The following is an 11,986-nucleotide window of genomic DNA, read 5'->3' on the forward strand; positions in this document are numbered from 1 at the left end:
ACATGTACATCCTGCAATGCTTTTTCTTCGCAAACATCCATCGAAACAGAGAAGTGCCCCACAGAATGAACAACAGTTAAATGTGAGAATCCCAAAGTCCCCCCCCATAAGATCTCCCCTCCTGTGCGTAAACAGCAGCAAGTAACGATCCCCCACCAGCAAAAAAAAAAGGTACATCGGTACCATCACCAAGCCCAAGCGTGTTGTAACTGTTAGCAAAGAACAGACAAAGTTATCCCAAAGGTTTTGCATTTCATCTGACGTTCGACAAACCACAGGTTCTCTCTCTCCCTGGCAAGGGGGAGGGAGGTGTCCCCCATTTTCACAGTGAGTGGGAGACATAACAACAACCCACTGTTTTACAATGTTAAGTCCATTTCATCACTTTTCTCAAGCTCTGTGTCTGAAGATAACAAAGACCTCGGGTCTTCGGACCCACAGCAAAAGATTTTCCAGCCACCCCAATGACACACAAATCTTTTGTCATGACACCGATCCTCGATCCACCCATTTCCAGAGCCCCAATGACACGATCGAGACTCTCAGGCCAAACCCTTGGCATGTGGAACCATGAGAATGGGTCCCATTCCTGCAAAGAACAAAAGCCTGCATGCAACTCCAGGTCAGGGTCTTCAAAAGCACCCTAAAGGGGAAAAATAAAGATATTAACGGTAGAAATAGAGCTGTTTCTGAAGATCCAAGCAAAGGAGTCACCATTAGGTGCCATTAACCATCCCAATCTCTGCCTTAAATGAGTTAGCATTAAAGAGATTAGATTCATTTGTCATGTGTACATTGAAACATGGAAATGTACAGTGAAATGAGCCATTTTGCATCAACAACCAACACAGTTTGAAGATTGCTCTGGGAACAACCAGCAAGTGTCGCTTTTTGTTGGCCATGCTTTCGGTAACGACATTCCAGAAGCATGCCCACAACTAAGTAACACTAACTGAACGTCTTTGGAAGGTGGGAGGAATCTGGCACAACCAGAATAGGACCTGGCAGTCACGGGGAAAATGTACGAACTCCTTACAGACAGCAATGAGATTTGGACCCTGATTGATAATCATGACTGCACTAACCATTATGCTGCTGCGCCACCCTTAAGGTGGATAACTTTACAGGTGAGTGAGGCAGATCCAACACAAGCAAGAAAAGTGCCACCAGTATTAAGGACCCCCACCATCCAGGACATGTCCTCTTCTCAATACTGCCATCAGAGTGGAAGTACAGGAGCCTGAAAATACACACAGTGCATTAGGAAAGTTTCTTTCCCTCGGCCATCAGATTTCTGAATGGACAACGAACTTATGAACACCACCTCACTATTTTTGATCTCTTTTTTGCAAAGGTTATTGAATTATTTTATATATGCTCTATTTCTTAACATAATTGTAGTATATTTTATGTATTGCCCTGTACTGCTGCCACAAAGCAACAACTCAACACAATCTTTCAATCTGCGGGGAAGAGGAGACTGCATTGTGAGCACCAGATGCAATATGTTAGCTTGCAGAAAGTGCAAGGAGTCACTGCTACCCCTGAAAACAATGTCTGGGTCTGTGCTTGTTTAAGGATGTGGTTAAAGTGCATAACCTGCATCTCCCCTGGTGGCATTAGAGAGTGCTACAAGAAGGGAAGTGGTTGATGGAGAAGGAAGAAAATATCAGTAAATCTGAAGGGACTGGCCCCTTCAAACCTATAAATTACCTTATAGTTACCACACATCACGCGAGGTATATTTTGCTTGGCATGCCATCCACACAGATCATTTCATCACATCAGTGCATTGAGGTAGTACAATAATAGAATGCAGAATGAAGTGTTACAGCTGCAGAGAAAGTGCTGTGCAGATAGATAATATCCTCCAAGAACTTATCATAGTGTTTGGATGCTTGTGAGCCTCAGCGACCCGGAACACTATGTTGGCTGGAGTCAGGGCCTTGTGCTTTAGCTCTTGGTAAGGTCATCCATGCCAAACAGGTCAAAATGTAGCGGCCAGACTAAGAATGCCTCACCAGACCTCCAGGTTTGGGGGTTCAGCTCAGGGCCAACAATCCTGACTGGTCAAAAAACAATTGTTATAGAAACAACAATGAGGAATCCATCTATACAGACAGAGATGGAGGACTTTCATTGCTGCCCGAAACAGCAGCATAACAGGCAGTAGGTAAGCTAGACAATATGGTGCAAGGACGTAATGAGGTAGATTGTAAGGCCAGGAATTCATCCTATCATAGGGGCCCGTTCTATAGTTTTCTAACAAATATATCTCCTTGACACTGGCAGTCCTTTATTTTTACCTGTTCTGCTCTGTTCTGTAGTTTTTACACTTTACTCTGCACTGCTATTGTTCTATCTTGTCAGAATTAGAATTAGAATCAAAATCAGATTTAATATCACTCACATATGTCATGAAGTACATTGCAATGCATAATAATAAAAGTATAAATAGCAGTAAGTATATATAAAAAAGAAAATTAAATTAAATAATTAGTGCAAAAGAGAAAAACAAATAATGAGGCAGTATTAATGGGTTCATTGTCCATGCAGAAATATGATGGTAGAGGGGAAGAAGCTGTTCCTGAAACGCTGAGTGTGTGTCTTCAGGCTCCGTAATGGTAGGACTGAGAAGACGGCATGTCCTGTGTGATTGTGGTCCTTAGTGATGGATGCTGCCTTTCTGAGGCATCACATTTTGAAGGTGACATCGATGCTGCAGAAGCCGGTGCCCATGATGGAGCTGGCTGAGTTTACGACTTTCTGCAGCTTTTTTCCAATACCAGTGATGCTGCCCGTTAGAACGTGCTCCACGGTAAAGCTGTAGAAATTTGTGAGTGTCTTTGGTGACATACCATATCTCCTCAAACTGTGAATGAAATATGGCCACTGTCATGCCTTCTTTGTAACTGCATCAATATGTTGAGCCCAGGATTGATCCTCAGTGATCCTCAGAAACCTGAAAATAATTACCTTTTCCACTTGATCCCCTGTTGATTTCTGGTACGTGATATCTCGACTTCCCCTTCCTAAAGTCCTCAATCAATTCCTCGGCCCTTCTGACATTGAATGCAAGGTCGTTGCTCCAACACCTTTCAACCAGCTGATCCACCTCACTCCTGTACACCTCCACATCACCACTTGAATTAATGCCAACAATAGTTGTGACATTGACAGATTTATAGATGGAGTTTGAGCAGCGCCTAACCACACAGTCATAGTTATAGGGAGAGTAGAGCAGTGGGCTAAGCACACATTCTTCAGGTGTACTATTGTTGATTGTCATGTGAGGAGGAGACGTCACTTCTGATCCGCACAGGCTGTCGTCTCCTCATGAGAAAGTCAAGGATCCAGTTGCAGAGTGAGGTATAGAGGCCCAGGTTTTAGAGCTTGGTGATCAGCATTGAGGGTATGATTGAGGGTATGAGATGTAGTCAATAAACAGCAGCCTGATGTTGTTCTGCCTCAATGCACCATGTAATGATTTGATCTGTATGAACAATATGCAAGACAATATGCAAGACAAGCTTTTCACTAAATCTTGGTACATGTACAAGAATAAACCAGGATCAGTACAAGTACATGCTTCCAGCATTTTGTATCTTCTGCCCAATAGGAGGAGGGAGAAGAATGTCTAGACTGGGTGATATCTTTGATTATTTTTGTTACTTTAGGTAGTGGGAAATGTGGACAGACTCCAAGGGGAAGGCTGGTCCCCACAATGGATTAGGCTTTTTCCACAACACTCTGCTGTTTCTGATGCTCTCAGACAGAACAGTTGCCATGCCAAGATGTGATGCATCAGGGCAGGACCCATGAACACTATCTCACTATTTCTTTTTTGCACTATATAATTATTTTTTATATTTTATACCTCCTTTCACTCTTAACCCATGAACTCTAGTTCTTGTCTCACCCAACTTCAGTGGAAGAAGTCCGCTTGCATTTACTCTATCCATACCCTCATAATTTTGTATATCCCCTCCTTTCCTATGCTGCAGGGAATAAAGTCCTAACCTCGTCAAACTTCCCCTCTAACTCATCAAATCCTGGCAATATCCCTGTATATATTCTTTATACACTTTCAATCTTTCTAATATCAATTGCATGGCATATCTTAGTGATAATAAATCTGATTCTGATTCCGTGGTGCATTATTAGGAGAAAGGAATGGAGAGGTGCATTCAATGCTACAAAAGCCAGAGTGGAACACCATGCTGGTAAAATTCTGTGACATCTTTTCCAAGGCCACGATATCCTTGCTTAAGTATGCTGCTTAGCACATTCTATGTGAGGCCTAATATATGCTTAATGAGGGCTTGACCTCTTTGCCCTCATGCCCTGTGACTTATTTCATAAAGCCAAGGAAAATTAGTGATTTTTCCAGCTGTATACTCTCAATAGCCAGTTTATCAGATGATAAGATATAGGAACAGAATTAGGCCATTTTGCCCATCGCATAGAAACATAGAAAACCTACAGCACACTACACGCCCTTCGACCCACAAAGTTGTGCCAAACAAGTCCTTAACTTAGAAATTACCGAGAGTTACCTATAGCCCTCTGTTTTTCTAAGCTCCATGTATCTGTCTAGGAGTCTCTTAAAAGACCCTATCGTATCCACCTCCACCACCGTCGCTGGCAGCCCATTCCACACACTCACCACACTTTGCGTAAAAAACTTACCCCTAACATCTCCTCTTTTGGAAGAGGACAGCGAGGCTTTGAGAGGAAGTGCGGCGGTGGCCATTTTCAAATTGTCCAATTGCTTCTCAGATCGGAGTTCTGAGAGGCGGGACTGCGCAGGCGCGTGAAGGAGGCCCGGGAAGGAGGGAAGATATATAAAGGAGATACTGAGTGAGGTAGTTCTCTTTTGGAAGAGGACAGCGAGGCTTGAGAGGAAGTGCGGCGGCAGCCATTTTCAAATTGTCCAATTGCTTCTCAGATCGGAGTTCTGAGAGGCGGGACTGCGCAGGTGCGTGAAGGAGGCCCGGGAAGGAGGGAAGATATATAAAGAATGCCACCTTAAGAAGCGGGCAGCTTCGTTTGCGGGCAGCGGAGTGCGCCGGGCGCAGAGTGTAGGGCTTGGGCTCAGAGGGCTTAGGCGGAAGAGGGCACAGTAGGCTTATCTTTTAGTTCTTGTATTTTCAGTTATTTGGGAGGTATGAGTGTGAGGGCAGCTTGTTGTTCTCGGTGTCGGATGTGGGAGATCCTGGAGTCTCCGAGCCTCCCGGACGTCCATATCTGCGCCAGGTGCGCCGAACTGCAGCTCCTGAGGGACCGAGTTAGGGAACTGGAGCTGCAGCTCAATGACCTTCGCCTGGTCAGGGAGAGTGAGGAGGTGATAGAGAGGAGTTACAGGCAGGTGGTTGCTCCGGGACCACGGGAGGCAGATAGGTGGGTCACGGTCAGGAAGGGGAAGAGGCAGGTACTAGAGAGTACCCCAGTGGCTGTACCCCTTGACAATAAGTACTCATGTTTGAGTACTGTTGGGGGGGACAGCCTACCTGGTGGGAGTGACAGTGGCCGAGCCTCCGGCACAGAGGACAGCCCTGTAGCTCAGAAGGGTAGGGTTAGAAGAAAGAGGTCCATAGTAATAGGGGACTCAATAGTCAGGGGCTCAGACAGGCGCTTCTGTGGAGGTGACCGGGAGTCCCGGATGGTAATTTGCCTCCCTGGTGCCAGGGTTCAGGATGTTTCTGATCGCGTCCAAGATATCCTGAAGTGGGAGGGTGAAGAGCCAAAGGTCGTGGTACATGTAGGTACCAATGACATAGGAAGGAAAGGGGAAGAGGTCCTGAAACGAGAATATAGGGAGTTAGGAAGGCAGTTAAGAAGAAGGACTGCAAAGGTAGTAATCTCGGGATTACTGCCTATGCCACGCGACAGTGAGAGTAGGAATAGAATTAGGTGGAGGATGAATGCGTGGCTGTGGGATTGGAGCAGGGGGCAGGGATTCAAGTTTCTGGATCATTGGGACCTCTTCTGGGGCAGGAGTGACCTGTTCAAGAAGGACGGGTTACACTTGAATCATGGGGGGACCAATATACTAGCGGGGAGGTTTGCTAGGGCTACAGGGCGGACTTTAAACTAGTAAGATGGGGGGGGGCGGGAGACTATTTGAGGAGACTATGGGAGAGGAGGTTAGTTCACCAGTGGAACAAGTAAATAGACAGTGTGTGTGGGAGGAAAGGCAGGTGATGGAGAAGGGATGTGCTCAGCCGGAAGATGTAGGGGAGAAGAAAGAAAAGGATAATAAATTTGAATGCATTGTTAGGGATGGAAAGAGAGGAGGAGATGGAGAGTATCTTAAATGTATCTATTTTAATGCTAGGAGCATTGTAAGAAAGGTGGATGAGCTTAAAGCGTGGATTGATACCTGGAATTATGATGTTGTAGCTATTAGTGAAACATGGTTGCAGGAAGGGTGTGATTGGCAACTAAATATTCCTGGATTTAGTTGCTTCAGGTGTGATAGAGTAGGAGGGGCCAGAGGAGGAGGTGTTGCATTGCTTGTCCGAGAAAATCTTATGGCAGTGCTTTGGAAGGATAGATTAGAGAGCTCCTCTAGGGAGGCCATTTGGGTGGAATTGAAGAATGGAAAAGGTGCAGTAACACTGATAGGAGTGTATTATAGGCCACCTAATGGGGCGCGTGAGTTGGAAGAGCAAATGTGTAAGGAGGTAGCAGATATTTGTAGTAAACACAAGGTGGTGATTGTGGGAGATTTTAATTTTCCACACGTAGACTGGGAAGCTCATTCTGTAAAAGGGATGGATGGTTTAGAGTTTGTGAAATGTGTGCAGGATAGTTTTTTACAACAATACATAGAAGTACTGACTAGAGATGGGGCAGTGTTGGATCTCCTGTTAGGGAATGCGATAGGTCAGCTGACAGATGTATGTGTTGGGGAGCACTTCGGGTCCAGTGATCACAATAGCATTAGCTTCAATATAATTATGGAGAAGGTCAGGACTGGACCTAGAGTTGAGATTTTTGATTGGAGAAAGGCTAACTTTGAGGGGATGCGAAGGGATTTAGAGAGAGTGGATTGGGTCAAGTTGTTTTATGGGAAGGATGTAATAGAGAAATGGAGGTCATTTAAGGGTGAAATTATGAGGGTACAGAATCTTTATGTTCCTGTTAGGGTGAAAGGAAAGGTTAAAGGTTTGAGAGCACCATGGTTTTCAAGGAATATTAGAAATTTGGTTCAGAAAAAGAGGGATGTCTACAATAGATATAGGCAGCATGGAGTAAAGGAATTGCTCGAGGAATATAAAGAATGTAAAAGGAATCTTAAGAAAGAGATTAGAAAAGCTAAAAGAAGATACGAGGTTGGTTTGGCAAATAAGGTGAAAGTAAATCCGAAAGGTTTCTACAGTTATATTAAAAGCAAGAGGATAGTGAGGGATAAAATTGGCCCCTTAGAGAATCAGAGTGGTCAGCTATGTGTGGAGCCGAGGGAGATGGGAGAGATTTTGAATGATTTCTTCTCTTCGGTATTCACTAAGGAGAAGGATATTGAATTGTCTAAGGTGTGGGAAACAAGTAAGGAAGTTATGGAACCTATGACAATTAAGAGGTGGAGGTACTGGCGCTTTTAAGAAATTTAAAGGTGGATAAATCTCCGGGTCCTGACAGAATATTCCCCAGGACCCTGAGGGAAGTTTGTGTAGAAATAGCAGGAGCTCTGACGGAGATCTTTAATATGTCATTAGAAACGGGGATTGTGCCGGAAGATTGGCGTATTGCTCATGTGGTTCCATTGTTTAAAAAGGGTTCTAGAAGGAAGCCTAGCAATTATAGACCTGTCAGTTTGACATCAGTGGTGGGTAAATTAATGGAAGGTATTCTTAGAGATAGTATTTATAATTATCTGGATAGACAGAATCTGATTAAAAGTAGCCAGCATGGGTTTGTGCGTGGAAGGTCATGTTTGACAAACCTTATTGAATTTTTTGAAGAAGTTACGAGGAATGTTGACGAGGGTAAGGCAGTGGATGTAGTCTATATGGACTTCAGCAAAGCCTTTGACAAAGTTCCACATGGAAGGTTAGTTAAGAAGGTTCAGTCGTTAGGTATTAATGCTGGAGTAATAAAATGGATTCAACAGTGGCTAGATGGGAGATGCCAGAGAGTAGTGGTGGATAATTGTTTATCGGGATGGAGGCCGGTGACTAGCGGGGTGCCTCAGGGATCTGTTTTGGGCCCAATGTTGTTTGTAATATACATAAATGATCTGGATGATGGGGTGGTAAATCGGATTAGTAAGTGTGCCGATGATACTAAGGTAGGAGGAGTTGTGGATAATGAGGTGGATTTTCAAAGCTTGCAGGGAGATTTATGCCGGTTAGAAGAATGGGCTGAATGTTGGCAGATGGAGTTTAATGCTGAGAAGTGTGAGGTTCTACATTTTGGCAGGAATAATCCAAATAGAACATACAGAGTAAATGGTAGGGCATTGAGGAATGCAGAGGAACAGAGAGATCTAGGAATAACAGTGCATAGTTCCCTGAAAGTGGAGTCTCATGTAGATAGGGTGGTGAAGAGGGCTTTTGGAACGCTGGCCTTTATAGATCAAAGCATTGAGTACAGAAGTTGGGATGTAATGCTAAAGTTGTACAAGGCATTGGTAAGGCCAAATTTGGAATATTGTGTGCAGTTCTGGTCACCGAATTATAGGAAAGATATCAATAAATTAGAGAGAGTGCAGAGACGATTTACTAGGATGTTACCTGGGTTTCAGCAATTAAGTTACAGAGAAAGGTTGAACAAGTTAGGTCTCTATTCATTGGAGCATAGAAGGTTGAGGGGGGATTTGATCGAGGTATTTAAAATTTTGAGAGGGATAGATAGAGTTGACGTGAACAGGCTGTTTCCATTGAGAGTAGGGGAGATTCAAACTAGAGGACATGATTTGAGAGTTAGGGGGCAGAAGTTTAAGGGAAACACGAGGGGGTATTTCTTTACTCAAAGAGTGATAGCTGTGTGGAATGAGCTTCCTGTAGAAGTAGTAGAGGCCAGTTCAGTTGTGTCATTTAAGGTAAAATTGGATAGGTATATGGACAGGAAAGGAGTGGAGGGTTATGGGCTGAGTGCGGGTAGGTGGGACTAGGTGAGATTAAGGGTTCGGCACGGACTAGGAGGGCCAAGATGGCCTGTTTCCGTGCTGTGATTGTTATATGGTTATATGGTTATACCTAAAACTGTGACCTCTTCTGCTAGCCATTTTTGCTCCGGGAAAAAGCCTCTGACTATCTAGATGATCAATGTCTCTCATCATCTTGTACATTTTAATCAGGTCACATCTCATCCTACATTGCTCCAAGGAAAAAAGGCCAAATTCACTCAACCTATTCTCATAATGCATGTTCCCCAATCCAGGCAACATCTTTGTAAATCTCCTCTGTACCCTTTCTATGTCTTCCACATCTTTCCTGTACTGAGGTGACCACAACTGTGCACAGTATTCCAAGTGGGGCATGACCAGGGTCCTATATAGCTGCAATATTACCTCTCAGCTCTTAAACTCAATCCCACGATTGATAAAGGCCAATGCACCATATGCTTTCTAAACCACAGAGTCAACCTGCTCAGCAGCTTTGAGTGTCCTATGGACTCAGACTTCAAGATCCCTCTGATCCTCCACACTACCAAGAGTCTTACCATTAATGCTATATTCTGCCATCATATTTGACCTACCAAAATGAACCACCTCATAATTATCTAGGATGAACTTCATCTGCCATTTCTCAGCCCAGTTTTGCATCTTATCGATGTCCCACTGTAACCTCTGACAGCCCTCCACACTATCCACAACACCCCCCAACTTTTGTGTCATCAGCAAATTTACTAACCCATCTCTCCACTTCTTCATCCAGGTCATTTATAAAAATCACAAAGAGTAGGGGTTCCAGAGCAGATCCCTGAGCCACTGGTCACCAGCCTCCATGCAGAATATGACCCGTCTACAACCATTCTTTGCCTTCTGTGAGCAAGACAGTTCTGGATCCACAAATCAATGTCCCCTTAGATCCCACACCTCCTTACCTTCTCAATAAGCCTTGCATGGGGTACCTTGTCAGATGTCTTGCTGAAATCCATATACACTACATCTATTGCTCTATCTTCATCAATGTGTTTAGTCTCATCCTCAAAAAAATTCAATCAGGCTCGTAAGACATGACCTGCACTTGACAAAGCCATGCTGACTATTCCTAACTGTATTATGCTTCTCCAAATGTTCATAAATCCTGCCTCTCAGGATATTCTTCATCAACTGAGAAGATCACAGAGTATTTGAGATACTCAAATCACTCTGTCTGGCATTAACAATCATTCCAAGATCAAAGTCACTTTGATCACATTTCCTCCCAATTCTGATGTTTAGTCTGAACAATGGAACCTCTTGACCATGTTTGCATACCTTTATGCATTAAGTTGTTGCTGTATGAAGAGTTCAGATTAGCTGATGAAGAATACCTGATACCTGATAAAGTAGCCACTGAGTATATAAAAATACATTAAAATAAATCTTTTTTTTTTTAGCTTCTCATTATGAAGTGAGAACAAGTGACAAACTGCTACAACTACGAGATAATTTTCCCAAAGCTCGACTAATTAACACGACTATCATGATTCCGCAACCTTACGGCTCCAAAGAAACACTAACTGTTTACTCTGAGAACCCAAACATGGGAAATGGGGCAGTGATCTACTTTGCTGTGCGTGCATATGACCAGAGCAATCAATCTTCTGAGCTGTCAAACATAGCCAAGGTATCTTCCTTTGTGTTTTCGGCTGAGGGACATCGTTCTACTTATTTATCATGGAAAGGTTGGATTCCATTAATAGTTGTAATTATTCTGTGTACATTTATTGGTCTCATTCTTTGCATTGTGTATCGACAAAGGAAAAAGAAGCAAATGAATCTTGAAAATGCACAGGAATTTTAAAAAGGGAATGATGAAGTTGCTTGCAATTAAAATTGCCTAGATTTGAGCACTTAACTGGGTTTCATTTCAGGGACTGGGTTAGAAGGGGGAAAATCAGAATATGATCCAAATTCAGTTTTCCAATATATGATCAATATTCTAGGATTATAGCAATTGGGGGAATACCTGTGCAAAGTTCACCCTCAATGACCATTTGTTAATTCTCCAGGCTTTACACTGATCTGTATTGGTTATACTTCAGGGAGCTTAAACCAAGGTTTCCAGCTCTTTGAATCTAAGCAAATTCATGTATTCAATACAGATGTAGAAAGTAGAACATAGAACAGTACAGCACAGTACAGGCCATTCAGCTAGAAATCTGAGTCGACCTTTTAACCTACTCCAAAATCAATCTAACACTCCTCTCCCGCAAAGCCCTCCATATGTCGTTTATTCATATACATATCTAAGAGTCTCTTAAATGTTTCCAACTTTTTTTATACCATGGACCTCTACCATTAACTGTGGGATACGTGGACCCCAGGCTGGGAACCCCTGCCCTAATGTATCTGTCTCTATCACCATCACACACACACACACACACACACACACACACACACACACCACACTCTATGTAAAAAAAAAAGTACCTCTGACATAATCACGATATGTTTCACCAATCACTATAAAGTATGCCATCTTGGATTAGCTTTTCTGCCATGGGGGACAAAAAAAGTGCTAGCTCTCTACTCTATAAGTGGCTCTTATCTTACACAGCTTCATCAAGTCACCTCGCATTGAAAAACCCCAGCTCGCTCAACCATGTATGTGAAATGAACAATATGTAAAATGGACTAATTTTGTAGCATTTCCTTTTGCTATGCACTAATAAAATATTTCCATTGAAAATGTTGTCTCCTTTGTGTGAATAAACTGATTATGCATTACTATTTTATGCTACATAAAAGTCTGGTGTAGAGAAACTTTAAAGTATTGGTGGAAGTATGTTGACATGGATTGAAGAATTCGGGTACACAGAAGAGAGGGAT

At 43.2% G+C, this 11,986-nt stretch overlaps 1 protein-coding gene across 1 annotated transcript in view; it reads left to right on the forward strand.

Moving 5' to 3' along the window:
- LOC132402348 (calcium-activated chloride channel regulator 1-like) overlaps positions 1-11,561 on the forward strand; it is a 70,011-nt gene extending 58,450 nt beyond the window's left edge. Inside the window, exon 14 of the mRNA XM_059985226.1 lies at positions 10,552-11,561. Coding sequence (XP_059841209.1) covers positions 10,552-10,958 — 407 coding nt within the window. The 3' untranslated portion in view covers positions 10,959-11,561. The remainder of the gene's footprint in view (positions 1-10,551) is intronic.
- Positions 11,562-11,986: the final 425 nt, after the last annotated feature.

This window comes from Hypanus sabinus, chromosome 11 (assembly GCF_030144855.1).
Source record: "Hypanus sabinus isolate sHypSab1 chromosome 11, sHypSab1.hap1, whole genome shotgun sequence".
Lineage (NCBI taxonomy): Eukaryota > Metazoa > Chordata > Chondrichthyes > Myliobatiformes > Dasyatidae > Hypanus > Hypanus sabinus.